Here is a 21,326-nt window from a genome sequence, read left to right as displayed (position 1 = left end):
CCTGTGACCAGTGGGCCATACAAGGCCCTCTGAATAACTTAGTTTGGCCCCCAACTACATTTTTTCTTTCTTGCCAGACCATTTAAAAATATATATACACAAATTAGAATGTTCTAAAAATATTAAATGTTTGCCACAAAACAAAGTTTCATTTGATACTTAGAAGCACACTTTTGCTAAAAGTGTGCTTTTAGCAAACTTAGCTAAAAGACAAGAAAGTGACTTATTCCATCAAATTCAGACTTATTTTATTTTGAGAGGGGGAAAAGGTGTGAATTGTAACTTCTTCTTTTCTAAGGTTTTTCTCAAAATACACGTCAGATCTCTTTTTTCAGTGGCCCTAATAGTCTTCCGTACAGAAAATTTCTAGACGAGGAAAACAGAAAACACTTGACCAAATAAATGTAGGAATAGGACATTGTATGCATTTCTGTTCTGGCACAATAACGACTTATAAATCTGTTTTTACCATTAAAAAATATATAACTTTTTTGTTCATTTAACTAAAGCACTTTGAATTGCCTTGTTGGTGAAAATGTGTTATACAAATAAACTTGCCTTGCCATTTCAGTGTAACATTTTGCGACTGTTAAGCAGAAAGAAAAAGGCAATCAAACCTTTTTTGGCTTCTCTTATGGAGCTAATTTGAATCTATCTGGTGTCGTGCCCCCCGGGCTCCATGCATGGGCAGAAGTTTGGTCAACATAAGGTATCAAACCTGCGCGACTAAAGGCTGAATTCATCTGATGCTTAAAGTCACTGAGTTGCAGAGGAGGAGCGAATTGCTCTCAGGATTTCTACATGGAGCTTCTCCCTGACTGGGAGTGTTTAAAGTTGGAGCAGCAGCAGCAGCAGCGAATGAATCAATCCATCCATCCACGGATGAGCAGCTGTCCCCCGGGGTAAGTTTCTGGTTGAAGGGCTTCATTCACAGCACGGAGGGAGAAATGCCTCCAGAGGCAGCCGAGACTCTCGACACTTTTTTTTATTACACTTTTTATGTTAGTACGTTACTATCTCACTGTTTGTGTCCATCTAGTTTTGAACCAAATAACTAGATTCAAAACTTGTGTCGCAACTCTGATGCGACACAACAGCCTCTTAAACGCACGTGCGTCCCAGCGGAAGGGAACTCCCTGTCTTGGCTCGCATTAGCAGATCCGCATCCCGATGAGGAAAAACAATGTTTGGTTAAGTCAAACCCCGGTTGCTGCCCTGCTTCTGCTAACGGCATTGCTTTCACTACGCACATCCACGTCACCATGGCACCAGCTGACCCAAAACAAGAGCTCTAATTCATTTATCACACAGCAAAGGAGAGTTTGATCATTTCCTGATTCATCTCTACAGAGCGACCTGTTTGGCCGTCAAAGGCAGAAGCAAAAACATATGTTACGAGAGCCATGCGTGTTATGTTCACAAAGACTGAATCTAACTTTACATATGCTTTCAAAAGGCCTGAAATGCAAATTAATTTCAAATCTAGATTTTAAAAAAATGATTTTTATGAACTGACGAATGTCTAAATAAACAGAAGAAGATATTTGGCCGTTTTAACAACACAGCGGGCCACCGACTATTTACGATTTATTTTTCTGTGAAACATAACTCTAAATTATTTGCGGGAAATACTGGAACCCCATATTAGACGAGCATTAGCTTTTGCTATGATCCGGTGACATTTATGTTTAAGTTGTACTTGTCCCTTTTTAAATGAAGTTCGGTAGCTGCAGTGCGTCACACGTCTGGCTGCCATTTGCAAAAGCAGCGACATTTATTTGTTCTGATTGTCTGTGTACAAGATATAAGCAAACGAGACCGTGGATGTTCTGTAAGGTGGTTTCCATTGTCTGTGTTAATGCGTCAGGATATCTTTGATGTTTGAACTTTGAACTCACTAAAATGCGCACAGTAATGCCTTTAATCATGTTTTTGCATTTACTGATCATACTGTCAATTTTTCATCTTTAATTGGAATTTATTGAGACAATAACAAATCAAAATTCTTATTGTGATAAGAAAGTTCTTATGATAGTCGATATATGATACAATAAATTCCCACTTCCATTCTATCACTCTTTTATCATTTGTTGCTTGTTTTTGCTGCTTTTGCTGGTTGGAAACAGATTCCATGGCAAGTACAACTCAAATCAATTTGTTTCAGAGTTAAGAGTCAAGAGTTAAAGTTAAAGTTATATAACTCTTGACTCAAGAGTTATATAACTTTTTATATAACTTTGTTTTATTTACTCAAAGGTCTTGAGTAAATAAAATAATATAATTTTCAATGGCTTCATTTATTAAAGGAAATAAAGCTTTCCAAACCAACCTGGCATGCAATCAATCAATCAATCAATCAATCAATCAATCAATCAATCAATCAATCAATCAATCAATCAATCAATCAATCAATCAACCAACCAACCAACCAACCAACCAACCAACCAACCAACCAACCAACCAACCAATCAATCAATCAATCAATCAATCAATCAATCAATCAATCAATCAATCAATCAATCAATCAATCAATCAATCAATCAATCAATCAATCAATCAATCACATTTCAGCAGCAAGACATTTCAAAGTGCTTCACATAATTAAAATAAAAACAGCATGTGATATTGAATAAACAGTGAGAAAGAGAGAGATTTTGAAAAAGTTTAAAAGAAGATAAAAACATTATGAAAAGTAAAGATAAAACCATTGATCCACGTGAGGACTTGCCCTCATGGGGTCTCCTCAAACAGAGTTTTAGCAGAGCAACATCTAACAAGGATTCTCAAACCTAAGACATCAAAAACCGCAATTTAGCCATAAGCAACTCTAAACAGGTGAGTTTTAAGTTGAGATTTAAAGGCACTCAGTTTTCAGCTGTTTTACAGTTTTCTGAAAGTTTGTTCCAAATTTGTGGTGCGTAGAAGCTGAATGCTGCTTCTCCTCGTTTGGTTCTGGTTCTGGGGATGCAGAGCAGACCAGAACCAGAGGATCTGAGGGGTCTAGATGGTTGGTACAGCAATAATAGATCTTTAATGTATTGTGGTGCTAAACCGTTTAGTGATTTATAAACTAACAACAGTATTTTGAAGTCTATTCTCTGAGCTACAGGGAGCCAGTGTAGGGACTTTAAAACTGGTGTTATGTGCTCCATCCTCCTGGTTTTAGTGAGAACGTGAGCAGCAGCGTTCTGGATCAGCTGCAGCTGTTTGATTGATTTATTAGTCAGACCTGTGAAGACGCTGTTGCAGTAATCAATGCGGCTAAAGAAAAACGCATAGATGAGTTTCTCTAGATCTCGCTTAGACACAAGTCCTCTAATCCTGGAGAAGTTCTTCAGGTGATAGAAGGCCGACTTTGTGACTGACTTTATGTGGCTCTGAAGGTTCAGGTCAGAGTCCATCACTACTCCCAGGTTTCGGGCCTGATCGCTGGTTTTTAGTTGTAAAAACTGAAGCTGTGCATTGATTCTAGTTCGCTCCTCTTTAGGTCCAAAGATAATAACTTCAGTTTTGTTTCTGTTCAGCTGGAGAAAGTTTTGGTACATCCACACATTGATCTGTTCTAAGCATCTATTCAGTGACTGGATGGGTTCAGAGTCACCTGATGACATCGTGATGTAGAGCTGTGTATCATCCGCGTAGTTATGGTAGCTAATCTTATTTCCTGATATAACCTGAACCAGTGGGAGCATATAAATATTGAAAAGAAGGGGTCCTAGGATTGAACCTTGGGGTACCCCACATGTGACCTTTGACCTCTCTGATGAGAAGTTTCCGATTGAAACAAAGAAATCTCTGTTCTTTATGTAAGATTCAAACCAGTTGAGCACCGGACCGGAGAGTCCAACCCAAGTCTCCAGCCGGTTCAGTAAAATGTCGTGGTCAACAGTGTCGAAAGCTGCACTGAGGTCCAACAGAACCAGCACTGTGGTTCTCCCACAGTCTGTATTTATATGGATGTCATTGAACACTTTTACAAGGGCCATCTCCGTACTGTGGTGAGCACAAAAACCAGACTGGAAGGAGTCAAAGCGATTCATTATTGTTAGGAAGTTATTTAATTGTTTAAACACAGCTTTTTCAATAATTTTGCTGATGAATGGGAGTTTGGAGATCGGCCTGTAATTCTGCAGTAGGGATTTGTCTAGATTGTTCTTTTTTATCAGTGGTTTGATAACTGCTGTTTTCAAAGCCTGGGGGAAAACACCTGAAGAGAGCGATAAGTTTACTATTTGGATCAGATCATTAGCAACGACAGGCAGGACTTTCTTAAAGAAATGTGTGGGCAGGACATCCAGACAGCAGGAATGGGAGCTTAATTGACTTATAATTTCTTCTAGGGTTTTATAATTTAGTAGTTGAAATTGGGCCATTGTTCCTGCATTTGTTTTGTTTGGGCACAGCATTGGTACTGGCTTTTTGAATTTTCTCTGAAAAGAAACTGGGGAACTTGTTGCAAGCGGCATTAGATTGAAGTTCAGGTGGCAACGTCATCGGAGGATTTGTGAGCTTGTCAACAGTAGCAAATAAAGCTCGAGCATTGTTAATGTTTTTGTTTATGACATCTGCAAAGAAAGCCTCTCTTGCATGTTTTAGTGTTGTGTGATAGTTACGTAGTCTTTCCTTGTAGATGTCATAATAAACGTGCAGTTGAGTTTTACGCCATTTCCGTTCGGCCCTGCGGCAGAGTTGTCTTGCAGATTGAACTGTTTGTGCATTTCTCCATGGAGATTTCTTCCTACCAGTCACAACCTTCACTTTAATGGGGGCAATGTAATCAATGATATCTGAAAGTTTGCACTGAAAATCATCTACCAACTTATCTACGTCATTATAGCTTAAGGGTGAGGAGGAAGAGTAGATTTGATTAAATGTTTCTGCTGTATTTTCTGTGAAAGTACGTTTTGTGATAGTAGCTGTTTGTCCAACTGGGTTAATGGATAAAGAACTGTCAAAGATAACAGCAAAGTGGTCCGACAGGGCGACATCAGTTACAGAGACATTGGAAATATTCACACCCTTACTGATAACCAGGTCCAGTGTGTGTCCCTGAGTGTGTGTTGCTTGTTTGACATGTTGTGTTAAACCAAAACTCTCTGATATATTAAAGAGCTTTTTTGCCCCTCGGTCTTGGGGGTTGTCAACATGAATGTTGAAATCACCAACAATTTTTAAACAATCATAGTGAATGCAGGTGTAATAAACATTTAGTTGTCCATTTTGGAAATTCATGAGTTAATGTGGAAAAGCCAGACTTTTTGGGTTCAAATTCAGAGGCCACACTTTCAGGTCTGATTACTGCCAGACCTATAGAGTCAAGAAATCACTGCAGCAGAACCTGTCCGACAACATGAAGTAGGCCGAAAGATCTGAAGAGCAATTCTGATCTAAATAAATTTAAGAACAGAGGAGAAACCATGCCGTCGAGGTCAATCTAGAAAATACTTATTTCTTAGACTTTGCAAGTCCATGACACTAAAGTTAGTGTTAAGGATTCACTAGAATTTATTACACAGCCACTCAAAGGGGTGTAATTCTGTGCTATGACTTTAAATAGGCTGTTTATGCTCCAAAACTCTCTGGTAAAATGAAATCAATTCTGTAAGGGAGAGTGGGCTAAGATTCCCTGGAGATGCAGTAAACAAGTTAAAAAATGTACCCTGGTCAGATGAGACCAAAATTTGACACTGTGGAGGATCCTCCATCTTTTCCTAAGTGTTAGTATTTAAGTGTTTCATATAATATATTTAGAATTTCACTTTTCTTTGGTGGTGGTTATTGCATTAGGTTGTTTACTAATTTGGGTGCACACTGTTGGTAAACGCCTTATGTTTATTTAAGATCATTAATATTTTGTTTTGCTGAGTTTAAGGACTGGCTGGCAGAAGGGGGTTGGCTCAAAAGAAAACCAGGAAGTGGAACAATCCATCAGGCTGCTGGAAGCAGGGGACTTGTTTCACATCAATCTGCCTCTCTCCACTAATAGCATAGCCTCTCTCCACTAATCGCATAATTGCTAAAACCTTTTTGGTATTAGTTTATTTTGGTTTTTATAGTTGTGATAAAGTTAAAATGTTTAGTTTAAATTAGTCATTTATGTTTATACATTATTTGTCTTTGTCTCCTTCCCTACCCCTCCTCGTTTGTGTAGGCTAGCCTGTTTGTATAAATCCCTCTGTGTGTGCATTGTTAAGTGAGTCTTTTGGTTTGTTATCTTGAGTTATGTTGCCTCAGTTGATTTCTTTTGGGCCCATTTTGTTATATTTTTTAGATTTGTTGTTGAACCTTTTTGTTAAGATATTCTTTGGAAAAAATAAATAGAAAATATTTTTTTATATATGCCTTTGTCCTTTTGTTTTACTGGTCGGACCGTCACAGTTGGTGTCAGAAGTGGGATCCCCCAGTTAAGGACAAAGGTATATTCACAATTTTTTTTTTTGGAACCAAAAAGAAGAAGAAAAAGACCTAAACCATGAAAGGAGCCAGAAGTGGTAAAGGCAAGTCGACTCCATCAGATAAGGAAGCACAAACGGAGCATGAGGAGTGTGGTGCAACTTGTGAAGCTTGTGAAGAGGATGAAGAGGGGAGAGAGCCAACCATATCCGACTTGGCGGGGATCCTTCAGGCCCACATCGGACAGCAGAAAGCTCGAGAGGAACAGTGGGAGAAAGAGATGGCACGTCAAGATCACAGGTTTAAGGCTTTCCAACATCAGTTCATTTTATTTCAAGAGGAGTTTCAGGCCCAGTCTTCTGAGCACCTGAGGCCTTTTGTGCAAGACCACGCCCCTTCCTCTGCAGGCTCGAGGCCTCATGATGTAGATAGTTCACCACCAGAACCTGCACTGTCTGCTGTTACGCCAGGTGACTCAGTTTCTACACGTTCTTATAAAGAACCAAAACTGCAAAAGCTAAGTGAAGATGATGACATTGAGCATTTCCTTATAACTTTTGAGAGGATAGCATGTGCTTGTAGATGGCCAAAAAGCGACTGGGCATTTAATTTGATTCCACTCTTAACTGGTAAAGCCAGGAGTGCATATGTACATATGGATGTGGATGAATTAATGAACTATGATAATGTGAAAGCGGCTATTTTACAGAAATATGAAATTAACAGCGAGACTTATCGTCAGAGGTTCCGCTCCCTTCATGTGGAGCCAAATGAGTCCCCCAAGGAGCTCTATGTGAGACTTAAAGAACTGTATGGCAAATGGGTTCAGCCCCGAGGTAAGACTGTTGAAGAGATAAATGACGTCATAATCCTTGAACAGTATTTCCGAATGTTGTCTCCAGAACTCCAAGTTTGGATTAAGGAGCGAAACCCAAAAGATGCAGCAGAGGCGGTTTCCCTGGCAGATGCCTTTGTGGCTGCTCGTAGGAAAACCCAATCATGGGCTTTTAGAGCTGCAAAAAGGGAGTTTATGCCGATTCCAGGTAACACCAGTCATACTGGAAATTTGAGTAAGCAGTCTGGAAAAGAAAAATGTTTTTCCCCCAGTCAAACAAAACCTGTGAAAAAACTTATCTGCTATTTATGTGGGCAGGAGGGCCACACAAAGCCTATGTGTCCTCAAAATCCTGCGAAACTCTCTCAGATGTGTTTTGTACCCAGAGAGAGCCATGTATTAAACGGACAAAACCGGCCACTGATGAAGACTACTGTGGAGATAGATGGGCAGAAGGTCAAAGCTCTGATTGACACAGGAAGCACCCAGTCACTGGTACACCGCAGGTATGTCCCACCACATAGTATTTGCACCTCTGAAACGATACCCATCTGCTGTGTTCATGGGGATGAAAAACAATATCCAACAGCAGACATTTACATGAGAGTGCAAGGCCATGTTTACCTGTTAAATGTGGGTGTTATGGATAAATTACCTTTTCCTGTTGTCCTAGGAAATGATCTTCCAGTTCTCACTGACCTCATAAATGCTTCTAAAATGTGCAATGTTGTGCTGACACGATCCCAGGCAAAGACCTCAGGTGTAGATGAGCCCAGCTTAAAAGCCTTGCCATTCTATGAGGCTGAGATTGAAGGGTGTCGTACTAAAGATCGTAAGTCTCGTGCACAACGCAAGCATGAAAAATTCAAACATACCACAGCCTCTCCTGTGTTACCTGAACCTGAGGTACAGCTAGACTTCGAAATTCCTGATAATATTGGTGAGCTGCAGCACCAGGATAGATGTCTGGCTGACCTTATGAAGAAAGTTGAAGAAGGTGAAACTGCAGAGGAATTTTACATGCAAAATGGCATCCTCTATAGGAGACATGGAGAATTACAGCAGCTTGTGTTACCCAGAAAAGTCAGAGAAACAGTATTGACTTTGGGCCATACAATTCCCTGGGCTGGCCACCTGGGGAAACATAAAACGATGGCCCGAATCCAACGGTGTTTCTACTGGCCTGGATTACACAAAGATGTTGCCAGTTTTTGCAGGAGTTGTCCTCAATGTCAAAAAACATCCACCAGATTTGCAACGAGAGCGCCTCTTCAGCCTCTTCCTATTATAAATACACCATTTGAACGTTTGGGCATGGATGTTGTGGGTCCAGTGGAGAAGAGCAAATCAGGTAACCGATTTATGTTGGTTATTACTGATTATGCCACAAAGTATCCAGAAGTGTTCCCCCTGAAATCTGTTAAGGCTAAGACTGTTGCCTTGTGCCTGGTTCAGTTTTTTTCACGAGTGGGGTTTCCCAAAGAAATACTGACTGATCAAGGGACAAATTTTATGTCCAAACTGCTGAAGGATGTGTATAAACTGATTGGCATTAGGGGACTGAGAACCACCCCATATCACCCGCAAACTGATGGACTCACAGAGAGGTTTAATCAAACTCTTAAGAACATGCTTCGGAAGTTCATCAATGAAGCTGGGTCTGATTGGGATCAGTGGCTCCCTTACCTCTTGTTTGCATATCGGGAGGTACCCCAAGCCTCTACCGGGTTTTCCCCCTTTGAGTTGCTTTTTGGGCATGAGGTGAGAGGTCCACTGGCCCTTTTGAAGGAAAGGTGGGAGGGGGAGAAACCTGCAAAGGAACCTGTTAATACAATTTCTTATGTCCTCCAGATGAGAGAGAAGTTGGAAAAGATGACCTCATTGGCTCAGGAACATATGCGTGTCTCTCAACAGAAGCAAAAAACCTGGTATGATCAAACTGCTCATGTAAGGAGTTTTGAACCAGGTCAAAAGGTATTGGTACTGCTACCTACTGATGACAGCAAGTTTTTGGCTCAGTGGCAAGGTCCATATGAGATTGTTCAAAAACTGGGACCTACCACCTACAAGATCTGTACTCCAGATCAAAGACGCAGTACTAAAGTTCTTCACATTAACCTGCTAAAGGAATGGGTCTCGAGGCCTGAGGGGAAGCAAGATGTATTTTTTATCAGAAGTGTATCAGATGAGGAGGTGGAGGAACAATACCTGCCTCTACCATCAGCTTCTGCTCTTGACCTGAGTCATCTCTCCCCAGAACAGCAGTTGCAAGTGAGAGCCCTTTGTAACATCAATGTGTTTCAAGATAATCCTGGACGTACTGATTATATTGAACATGATATTCATCTGAAAGAGGATGCAGTTGTGAAACGACGGAGCTACAGAATCCCTGAGCGTCTCCTTGGCCCTTTAAAAGAAGAGATTGAATTGATGCTTTCTCTGGGCATCATTGAGACTTCTCACAGTGACTGGTGTAATCCTATTGTCCTTGTACCAAAAAAGGACGGCACCATGAGGTTCTGTATAGACTTCCGCTATTTGAACTCTGTTTCAAAGTTTGACTCGTATCCAACTCCTCGCATCGATGATTTGATTTGCTGTCTTGGAAAAGCAAAATATCTTACCACCATTGATCTCTCTAAAGGTTATTGGCAGGTTCCCCTTACCACCAGGTCTCGTGAGCTGACAGCTTTCCGGACACCTTGGGGCCTCCATCAGTTCACCGTCATGCCTTTTGGGCTTCATGGAGCACCTGCAACCTTCCAGAGACTTATGGATAAGGTACTGGGAGGTCTTTCAAATTTTGCATCTGCTTATTTAGATGATATTGTCATCTACAGTAACAGTTGGGAGGACCATATGCAACATCTTAAGGCTGTTTTTGAGTCTCTTCATGCTGCAGGTCTGACTGTTAATGCAGCTAAATGCACCCTGGCCAAGAAGGAAGTGCAATATCTTGGACATATTATTGGCAATGGAGTCATCAAACCTCAGATCCAGAAGGTTCAAGCAATTCAGTCATGTCCTCTGCCACAGACCAGGACACAGCTAAAATCCTTCCTTGGAATGTCGGGTTGGTACCATAAGTTCATTCCTAACTTTTCTGCCAGAGCTGCTGTGCTTACAGATATGACCAGTCCCAAGAAACCTAATCAGCTTCAGTGGTCAGAAGAAGCAGAGAGAGCTTTTAAGGACATCCAAGGTGCCTTGAGTGGACCTCCAACATTACACTGCCCTGACTTTGACCAGCCATTTATTTTGCAAACTGATGCATCAGGACGTGGGCTGGGTGCAGTGCTGCTTCAAGGGCCACCAGGGGGACGTCATCCAATTGCTTTTATAAGCAGAAAGCTCTACCCAAGGGAAACTCGATACTCCACTATAGAAAAGGAGTGCCTAGCTGTGAAGTGGGCCTTGGATTCACTCAAATATTATCTGTTGGGGACACGATTCGTCCTAGAAATGGATCACAAGGCTCTGAAGTGGCTTGAAAGAATGAAAGACTCAAACAGCAGAATAACTCGCTGGTACCTGGCGATGCAACCGTTCCAGTTTGATGTTCATCACATCCCTGGGAAGCTGAACTCCACTGCTGACTACCTGTCACGCTGGCCCATGGAGTTTCCAGAAGAGGGGGAGTGTGTGGAGGATCCTCCATCTTTTCCTAAGTGTTAGTATTTAAGTGTTTCATATAATATATTTAGAATTTCACTTTTTCTTTGGTGGTGGTTATTGCATTAGGTTGTTTACTAATTTGGGTGCACACTGTTGGTAAACGCCTTATGTTTATTTAAGATCATTAATATTTTGTTTTGCTGAGTTTAAGGACTGGCTGGCAGAAGGGGGTTGGCTCAAAAGAAAACCAGGAAGTGGAACAATCCATCAGGCTGCTGGAAGCAGGGGACTTGTTTCACATCAATCTGCCTCTCTCCACTAATAGCATAGCCTCTCTCCACTAATGGCATAATTGCTAAAACCTTTTTGGTATTAGTTTATTTTGGTTTTTATAGTTGTGATAAAGTTAAAATGTTTAGTTTAAATTAGTCATTTATGTTTATACATTATTTGTCTTTGTCTCCTTCCCTACCCCTCCTCGTTTGTGTAGGCTAGCCTGTTTGTATAAATCCCTCTGTGTGTGCATTGTTAAGTGAGTCTTTTGGTTTGTTATCTTGAGTTATGTTGCCTCAGTTGATTTCTTTTGGGCCCATTTTGTTATATTTTTTAGATTTGTTGTTGAACCTTTTTGTTAAGATATTCTTTGGAAAAAATAAATAGAAAATATTTTTTTATATATGCCTTTGTCCTTTTGTTTTACTGGTCGGACCGTCACAGACACCAATACTATTGTGAAACACGATGGTGGCTGCATTAGGCTAGGTGGATGCTTTTCTTCAGCAGGAAAAAGAAACTTGGAGGGCAGATGGAAGGAGCTAAAAGTAGCAATTATTAAAAAAATCTGTTAGAGGCAATAAAAAACCTGATGCTGGGATCACAGCTACAACGCCATGGTTTATGTCAAAGCTAATTCATTAGTTATAGAGACCTAGTCCAAGTCCAGACTTAAATTTAGTTGATAATCTGTTTCAAGATTTGGAAACACTTGATCTCCATCCAGTCTGACTATCTTGTGTAAAAACCATGTATCATTTCCTTAATCTTTATCATTTAGCTCTACTTTGCGTTACTGATACAATAAACAGATCCACACATCTGTTTATTGTACTTTAGCAAGGTGCTAAGTATGTTTTTCTTACTATCTATCGACATTTCCACACCAGTTTCAGAGGCCGTTTCGTTTCAGTCAGGTATTTTGTGCTAATGGGTTGTCGTCATCCAACCTGCTCAGTCAGCTTTGGGCTCCGAGGGAACCGGTGGTGTCAGCTGAGGCTTGTACTGAGTGTGTGAACACAGACACAGGACATGTCCACACAGGTTAGTACAGGACATTTTTGCATTTTTGTCAGGTTTTCCAGAATGCTCTTGTAGCTGCTTGCTGCATTATCTTGTTAGGGATCTATTTGAAGAACTTCTGCCGCTTGTCATTAACTAACAAACAACTGGGGGGATGGATGTTTCTCCATATGGGCGGATAGAGTTTACCTGGTGGTGGTGCAAGAAAAGGATAGGGTGAGCTTGAAAGACAGACCGATTTAAGTTGTAGGGAAATAATTTTTATTACCATTGCATCTAAGTGCAGCATTCTGTGTTAAAGCCTAACCTTCCACCCTGGTTTAGTGTTCCAGTTTGTTCTTCCACAAACTCCAGTTCTATGAATCAAGACGGAAGCGAACGCCAAGGGTGTGTCTGAAACATTCTAAGAAAGACTGTATGCGGTGTGTTAGGTTTGAGGAAGGATACACACACTCACACACGCTCTGGCAGAGACACACAGAGGAAGACTGTGCCGCCGTGCTCCCCTCTGCTTTGCATGGCTGACACATAAGAGCGTCAGTGTGCTGGTGTGTTGAACACGCCGCCCACCTCCTGTTTTTGGAGAGCGGCTTTGCTCCGCTTGACTTGTTTTACATCCTCATTTTAGCGTAGACCTAAAACAGCTAAATATTACCCAGTAGTTTCAGAAAACAGATGAGTGGACTTTGTCTTTTAGACTCTTCAGAGGAAAGCAGGAAGTCAGTTCTGTTTGAGGAGTCTGTAGGAGTGATGGCGTATAGTAGCAGTGACGGTAGTTTGAGCGAGGTGGTAACCTCAGAGAGGAAGCATACCGCTGCACCTCCCACCACCAGCAGAGCAGCGTTGGACACTGCTTGTGGTTAGAAGTGAGGTTCCTGCTCAGGTTTGGTGTGGATGGTCTGCCTCTGTCGCCTTCCTCTGCCCCTCTATGCATGGGAAGCTCTATATCTGGGGTCACGACAATGAGATGACGAGGGAAGGAGGAAGTTCAGCTAAACCCATTGAGGAGTTTCAGGAAATATGACACCGAAGAGTGAAGAATATTTGTCCTCAAACATCCAGGATGTAGCAGATGTGAAGCTGGTAATACATTTTTGCTCTGTGGCTTTGCCATTGTGTCTCCAGTGTGACACACACATCTGTTTGTGCAGTTGTCCAAAGTTTGCCAGCAAATGTACGTGTGTTGCTAGCTGACATAGCATGAATGACTGTGATTGAACGTCTGGGGCTTTGTATTCAAAGGGGCAGTGTGATGTAAAATGGACTTTTTGAGCTTTATTTCATGTTATAATATTCTTCCTTTATCAAAAACATACCTGGAGTGTTGCTTTGATTTTTTCATGTATGCTTGAGAAATGCTTTAATCTCTCGGGGCAACCATTCAGCTGTGCAAAACGCCTGGGTGTACCTAGCTCTGCCTTGGAGATGAAGCTTCTCATCAGCTCCTTCAAACTAGCCAGCAGCAATTAGCAAACACCTGGTGGAACTGAGCATCTGTTGAACTCATTATATCAGCAAAGTAAAACGCTGGTAAAAACGTTATTAAAGGGTTAACAGAAGAGCCATGTTATGACGGCTTCTTGAAGGTGGCATTTCAGAAAGAGCTGGAGTATTTAAAGAGACAGAGACCCAATTTTAAGCCATTAAATTACACAGTCAAATCTCTTTTAAGTTATATTTGTTATGTATGCTGAAATAATCTTACTTTGGTTTTTGAACATCCTAAAGGCTCTAATACCAGCTGAGAGCTCGGACAAAGAGTCCACCACGATGGTTTCATCCACACCCCACTCCTCACGGTTAAAGTATCTGTCCCTGGGGGTCCTGGTGCTGCAGACCACATCACTGGTTCTCACCATGCGCTATTCCCGGACCCTGAAGGAGGACGGCCCCCGCTACCTGACCTCCTCTGCTGTAGTGACTGCTGAGGTCCTTAAAATCTTTACATGTACCTTCCTTGTCTTCATGGAAAACAGTGAGTGGGTTCTTTCTCCTATGGCTCATGCAGTAATACACAAATGCTCCCCTGTCCCTTATCTACGACGGCGTACTAAGACCATTAAGGGATAGAAAAAAAGGAGGAGAAAATTCCACCAAAAGATCTCAAATTTTTTTTAGAAAAAAACTTGGAAATTTCTGAGTTTCAAAAGTTTAAAATGTTCGACTTTTTGAATTCAGATAGCAAGTTTGCAAGAATTTCATTTTTTTCAACATTGCAGAGATTAATCTCAAAATGTAGTTGTTTTTCTAGAAAATGTTCTACTTTTGAAACTCAGAAATGTCCATGTTTCTAGAAATGTCCTTTGTCTAGCACAATTCTGAGCCTAATGTCAAAACGTCTTTGTTTTGACATGCAAATTTTCAACTTTTGAAATTTTTATGCTTTTTTTTATTTATTTATTTTTTTACAAAATATTCAGACAAAATATTAATATTACTATTAAAATTCCAAAAGGTTTTAGCCAATATTTGCTCCTCCATTTTTTTTCATATCTACAGTGGCCCTAATATGCCATCATACTTATACTGTATGGGGCGGACCCAACAACTCTCTCTTTGTTTCTGTCAGAATACAGTTTGCGGGCGATGAACCTGCTGCTGAAGGAGGAGATTGTGAAGAAGCCTGTGGAGACCATGAAGCTGGCTGTGCCTGCAGGGATCTACACGCTACAGAACAATCTGCTCTATGTCGCCCTGTCCAACCTGGATGCAGCCACCTATCAGGTTACACATGAATGTTATTGGTCAGGCAGTGGGTTAGCATTTTTTCTCAGAAGTTGGGGAGTTCAGTGGGTCTCTGACTCATTCTTTCCGGGAAAATTCCAAATACCTTCCAGTTTCAAAGTGCCTCATTATGATACCTGATGGGAGTGGTATTTAGTTTAGATTAGTCTTTAGTGGAACTGGTAAATGTTGCCAGCTCTAATTACTTGTAGTTCAAAGTAACAACAGCAACAGCAGCATTGTGTCACTAGGTCATAGCTGTCCTGCAACTCAGTGATTAGGTGGTTGAGTGAAGCGTCCTCTCTGGTTTTATTATGCTAGAAGGTCTGCAAATATGTAAGAAAGAGGTTGATGTAATGAAACATCAATGTAAGTAAGCACTTTAAGTTGCATAGAACATTTTCATGCTAAAAGGCTGCACAAACTTTTAATTACATTTTTTTTACAACTTGTGCTAACTCTAACAAATGAAACTAACATCCATCCTAAAACAATAAGCACTTATCATTCTTTTCTTTATCAAAATAATTCTGTTAGGACTAAAACAAGTGCTCTGAAAAGGGGGGAAAAAAAACCCGTACATTTATATTGTTTATCTGTGATGGACGCAGGTCACCTACCAGCTGAAGATCCTCACTACGGCTCTGTTCTCCATCTCCATGCTGGGGAAGAGGCTGGGTCTGTACCAGTGGCTCTCCTTACTGAGCCTCATGGCTGGAGTCACGCTGGTGCAGGTGAGTCAGGTCCATTGAATTCTGCCAAGTTGGTTTCCATGGCGAACGTTCACAACCGGCATGCTCGCACTGCACACTGAGAGCGAGACTAATGGGTCCAGAATTTAATTCAGTCAAAGTTTGGCGTCTGACGCCCTCAAACTGAGGTCTAGAAAACACCAATTTCACAATTGCGGTGTTTCCGTTTCACAAGAAATAAAGTAAAAATCAAATGTGAATAACTTTGTTCACGCAATAAGTCATTACAAATCATGTTAGCGATGGATGTAAATGGTTACATGAGATATATTCACAATTCAGTGCTCATCATCTATCTGCCAATCACGGGAGACGTCGGTATCTTATTCAGACGTTGGAGCGACAAGCCCCGCCTACTTGGGAATGGCTCTGTAAGCAACGTTTTGGGGAAATTGTAGTCTATAATTTTACAGATGATGCATTCAACATATTCGAATAATAAACTCAACGTTTTATGAACTGCGATGAGCTCTGGTGGAGCCAGCTGAGCTTTGTCCATGGAAGCCAACACCAACAAACAAATAAGAAGTTTTTCCATTGCGTTTTTGCTAAATACACCAATTTCGATATGGGAGAAAAGCACACAAATTCTATTGCTTTTTTTTGCGATTGACATGCTTCTATTAATAAGATTTATTTTCCAATTTTATGGTCAATTGAGCTGTAGACAATCTGTGTCAGAGGTACTCTCTTTTGGGAGTGAAAAAGCCATCATACCCAAGTTATGGGCAGCAATAGCTCCACCAATGTCAAAGTTCAAGAAACGGATGAAGTACTGAGTCTTCTGAACGTTCTGAGGGAAAGAAAAGAGCAGAGTATGCAAACGTAATGACAGAAACAGCTTCACCAGTGCCTTAATAGACACAGGTACATACAGAAGCACTGTGCCAGGTGTACTTTCTATAAGATAGGAAAATAAAACCATAAGCTGTCATCAGCTGATCCCAACAATGCACACTCAACTGTCTCTTTTCACTAAACTGTCCTGTTTTCTATCAGTCTGATCACAACGTGTCCTGATCATCTGATCTAATCCATGTTCGTCCTCCCCAGTGGCCCACCGACTCTACGGGAGAGCAGAAGGTTCTGACTGCGGGCTCCCAGGTGGTTGGAGTTGTGGCGGTGCTGATGGCCTGCGTGTCCAGCGGTTTTGCTGGAGTTTACTTCGAGAAGATCCTAAAGGAGACCAAGCAGAGTGTGTGGGTTCGCAACATACAGCTGGGTACGATTCTGAACCTAACATTATAGTTATGACTGGCCACAAAGGGACGGTATTATGTAAAATCGACTTTTTTTTAGCTTTGCATCATGTTATAATATAATTCCACCATCAAAAACATAGAGGGAGTGTTGCGTTGACATTTTCCTTCATGTTTGAGAAATCATTTAGTCTCCTGTGACAACCATTCAGCTGTGCAAAACGCCAGGTTGGACCTTACTCCACCTTTGTGACGAAGCTCCACAGCTTCATCTCAAATTGTTTACACGCACGCACGCACGCACGCACGCACGCACGCACGCACGCACGCACGCACAGTCTTTTAATATACATATCTGTATATGACATAAATTACTTTATTTATTTTTATTTCTGTATTAAATTTCTAAACCTGGAACCAGAGTCAGAATTTCGTACCAAAAACAAGCTAAAGGTGGCATGACAATGAATTACAAAGTCAAATGTCTTCTAAGTCATATACAGTAACTGAAGGTAATGTAGTTGTTATATTGTGCTATAAAATGGTACTATGTTGCTGAAAAACAATATTGCACCTTTAAAGACACCAAGGCACTATTTCTTGATGATCCTGTAAAGGTTGTTGTTCTGCATGCCCCAGTTTCTCTCCAGTTGCTTTTCATTGGTAGCATTTTTAGATTGCCTGCTTGCGCTCAGGTTTCCTGGAAAAGCCTTTGTACAGCTGCTCCTCTTTCGCAGTCGGTACCAGTGTTAGGTGTGCCGCAGAAACAGGTTTTTCATGCCCAGCAGCTGTCATCGCCTTCACCTTCCTAATGTTCTCCTTTTCAGCTTATAATGGGTATATTTAGAACCTCACACATGAGAAGAGCAGTATGTCTTTCTTTCTGAACTTAACAAAGTCTACAGTCAATAACAAAGGTAATGGCAGAATGTATTAAAGCAAAAGGTGGACGTTTGCTTGTATATTTCCTGCTGTGGAGAATCAAGCTATTTTTTTTGTGGTAGCCATTATTTTGGTTAGCATTAGCATTCTTCTGCGTCATCAGCTGTGATGTCAGTCTTTAGGATGAGAGCATTTCAGGAACAAATGTGTCTTTTTTCTTTTCTTTTTTTTTCCAGGTTTGTTTAGCTTCCTGTTGGGCTTTTTAGGAATGATGGTGTACGACGGCCAGAGCGTGAGACAGTCCGGGATGTTTCAGGGCTACAGCGCCATCACCTGGACAGTTGTTGTCCTGCAGGTTGGCTCGCTTCGATTCCCTTCGGTTTCTCCGAATTTACCTTTTTATTTCCACAAGAAAACCGGTTGGAATTAGAAGAAAAAGAATACAGTTCTTAACTTGACTTTGACTTTTATTTCATTCTAAATAGTTCGTAGGAAATATACACAGCAACTTGCAGGTAGTATTCACACCCCTCAAACTTTTTTCACATTTTATCACGTTACTGTCACAGACCACTGTATTTTAATTGAATTTTGTCTTAGACCAACACATAGTCAAAGGAAGTAGAATTATGAATATTTTTTAAAGCTCTTTAAAAAATAAAAAGCCTGAGCTTTTATTTTATACTTAACCCCTCTCCTTCTTTGGTTCTGTAACGTTCGCCATTGAACCTCTGAGGCCTTCACATGTGGATTTGTACTGAGATTGTTTAAGAGTATCAAAATAAGGAGGGCTGGACATACTGCTGCTCTTTTCAGATTGCCTTTTTTAAGCTTCAAACTTGGCAACCTTTCATTCGAATCTGTCTTATAAAATAAAATAAAACTTATGGTTGTCACTGGACAAACAGGGTGTGAATACTTATGCTGCACTTTTTATTTTGTTTATTTCATTTCACATTTATTTAACTAGGTAAGTTGATTGATAAGAAGTTCACATTTTCAACAATGAATTGTTCAGAAAACATGAAAACATCGTGCAACAGAATATATGGTCAGTGGTGTCTGGTGAAATGAAAGGTCAGAGTAAGCATTATGTTTCCACTTCTTACCAGTGTTTTGACATCAAATCATTTAAAAAATGTTTTTATTACTACTACTATTTGGGGTTATTTATAAAGTGAAAGTAGTTGTGGTTTTTTACTGGTTTGTTGGGATCACATGAAAAACTTTCAGACTTTCAAACTTTGCGTTGCAGGCTGTGGGTGGACTGGTCGTCGCCGTGGTGATTAAGTACGCCGACAACATCCTCAAAGGATTCGCTACCTCCGTGTCCATCATCGTGTCCACCCTCATCTCGTATTTCCTCCTGAACGACTTCCACCCCACGGGGTAACCGTGGTGACATTAACCGAGCCTTGCGAGCCGTCGTTTGTGTATTGGATTGGTATAAATCTCTCCGCTCTCTCTCTCTCTCTCTCTCTCTGCCTCTCTGCTCCTGCAGGGTGTTTTTCCTGGGAGCGATGCTGGTGATTGCTGCCACATTTCTTTACGGCTACCAGGGCAAGCCTGCCAACGGCGCCGTCAAAGTGTAGTCAGGGAGCTCCAGCTAGCTGATGGATGGGATGGCAGATCTCCACCCCTCCACACATCCCTTCTCCTCCCGCATCGATGGACTGTGAACTGTAACCACCGCTCTGGTGCTCCCGTGCTTAAGATGCAGGAAGAGTAGGAGCAGCGGATCTGGTTACCGTGGAGCCACTTCAGCTGAAATCATGGAGGGTCAAATTTCTTTGCAGAAAACATAAGGTTGTTCACACTGTGATGCTGTGAAAACGAGGAGAGCCGTTCAGTCTGCAGTCACGGGAACTTGGGCTGTTTTTGTTTAATGAATGTTTTAACTTTAGTGAATCGGAAATGGGAAACCTCGTCTTCCTAAACCAGAACATCAGATCTGACTGCATCCGAGTCTGATGGGGAGAGCGCAGGCTCCCTCTAGTGGCGGGATGAGGAGGAGGAACCTTGCTGCAAAGAGGAGGGGTTTACCTCCGCCAAGAGATGCTGGATGTTCGTTTTTTTTTCATACCAGATGAGATAAATGTAGTGAAAGCAACATGACTGCCCTTACATTGCTGCTCACCGTCTCGGTATTTATTTGAAAAAGATTTTCTTCTGTCGTTCTATAAATGCAGAATAAAGACTTTATGGATGAATGAATTAAAGTACGCTTCTAATCGATTTTTTTACTCACTTCAGAGGGAGTTGGGGTCTGTGTGTGTGTTCCTGTGTCCACTCTCACACTGATGCGTTCACAAAAGAGAAGAGGAGCAAGGCACACCCATGAACATTTTGAAAAAATTTTTCTCCTCTTTCCCCTTCCCTTCCAGTTGCGCCTCACTCTGGAAAACCAAACCTGTCTCTATAGCAACAGATGGCTGACAAAGCCGAGGTGCTGTGACATAAGCAGAGACACCAAATTACCGTGCCCGGTTTGACCTCGGACTGTTTTCGCCGGTCTCATCGTGTTCTGCGTTGTGCGTTTGAAAGAAAAGGCGAGGAGGAGCGGAAAAAGTGCAGTGGGAGAGGAAGGTGAGGCGTGAACCTGGAGAGAAGCACAGATGGAGGATGAGTCATGTGACAACCTGTGTGGAGTGGCAGGCAGGACCTTGGAAAGCTGTCAGAACGAGCCGATGGACGGTTGGGTAAAGGGCGGCTACTGGTAATCTGGGGGTGGAACACCAACTTAAAGCATTTTAAGAACAAAAATTAAAACAAGCAAACAAACACCTGATCTTCCTGCTCTGTAATTTTTTCAGAAAAAAAAAGTTCAATTTCTGCACAGATTCCTCGCAGAGTGATGTGTTTCTAGTAGGGGTGAATCGATTGCAGTTTTCTGGCCGATCACAGATTTTCTTTTGCCTGAAAAGATAACCAAATATTGATGTGTTTTCCTGCTTATAGAGTATTCACAAGAAAAACACACTTTTTTCTTATATTTCAATATCTAGGGTGCACCAGTTACAGTTCTCTGGCCGATCACAGATCTTTAAAAAGCCTGACCTGCTCATTCTGATTTTGGTCAATACAGATTTGTCTGAAAAGTTGCTAAATGTAGCAAAAAGGTTGCTGGCAACAGTGGGATGACTATTATTAACCACACAGTCAGAAATGTAACCAAGTGATCCTCTGTCAGTCAGTCCGCTCTCATGTCAGGGCAAAAGAAGACAGAAGTTGACTTTCAGACTTTTGCGGACTTAGATAAGATCCTTAATTATGTAAATATTGACCCATCGCAATCTCTCAAAATTAAAGAAATTGGTCCGATTTATCGTCCAGCCGATTTATCAGTGCACCCTTAATTTTAAACTTTAATTTCTGTTCATTTTGATGATGATGGCTTACAACCTTATAACAAAAACCGCAAAAATCAGTTGTTACATAAGAAAGATATAACAATAGATTCTAATTATCAAACTAGTGCATCAGTAGATTGAGGGGAGGCGATCAGACGGGTCCTGCTGAGGTGTTCAGGAAACATTACACATGCCTCAGTAAAGTACCGTGTGAACAGTCAGCTTGTTCAGTGACCTTCTGCTGGACAGCTGCCTTTAGTCAGCAGGTTTTCTCATTCGT

The 21,326-nt window shown here is 41.3% G+C and overlaps 1 protein-coding gene across 4 annotated transcripts; it reads left to right on the top strand.

Annotated features, from left to right (window-relative positions):
* The first annotated feature begins 799 nt into the window (after positions 1-799).
* Positions 800-19,915, top strand: slc35a3b (solute carrier family 35 member A3b). 4 transcript variants are annotated; one of them, XM_008433317.2, is made up of 8 exons: positions 800-902; positions 13,868-14,114; positions 14,709-14,863; positions 15,475-15,597; positions 16,669-16,837; positions 17,933-18,051; positions 18,952-19,085; positions 19,198-19,915. In XM_008433317.2, the coding sequence occupies exons 2-8, from the start codon at positions 13,910-13,912 to the stop codon at positions 19,286-19,288; spliced, it is 996 nt and encodes a 331-aa protein (XP_008431539.1). In that variant the 5' UTR covers positions 800-902; positions 13,868-13,909; the 3' UTR covers positions 19,289-19,915. The 4 variants fall into 4 exon arrangements, with proteins under 4 accessions (XP_008431539.1, XP_008431538.1, XP_081454942.1 ...); XM_008433316.2 differs by lacking the exon at positions 800-902 and adding an exon at positions 12,056-12,160; XM_081598816.1 differs by lacking the exon at positions 800-902 and adding an exon at positions 12,621-12,687.
* Positions 19,916-21,326: the final 1,411 nt, after the last annotated feature.

This window comes from Poecilia reticulata, chromosome 17, assembly GCF_904066995.2.
Source record: "Poecilia reticulata chromosome 17, P_reticulata-male-v2, whole genome shotgun sequence".
Classification (NCBI taxonomy): domain Eukaryota; kingdom Metazoa; phylum Chordata; class Actinopteri; order Cyprinodontiformes; family Poeciliidae; genus Poecilia; species Poecilia reticulata.
Note: the sequence above shows the minus strand (reverse complement) of the source record. Positions and strands in the feature narration are given on the sequence as shown.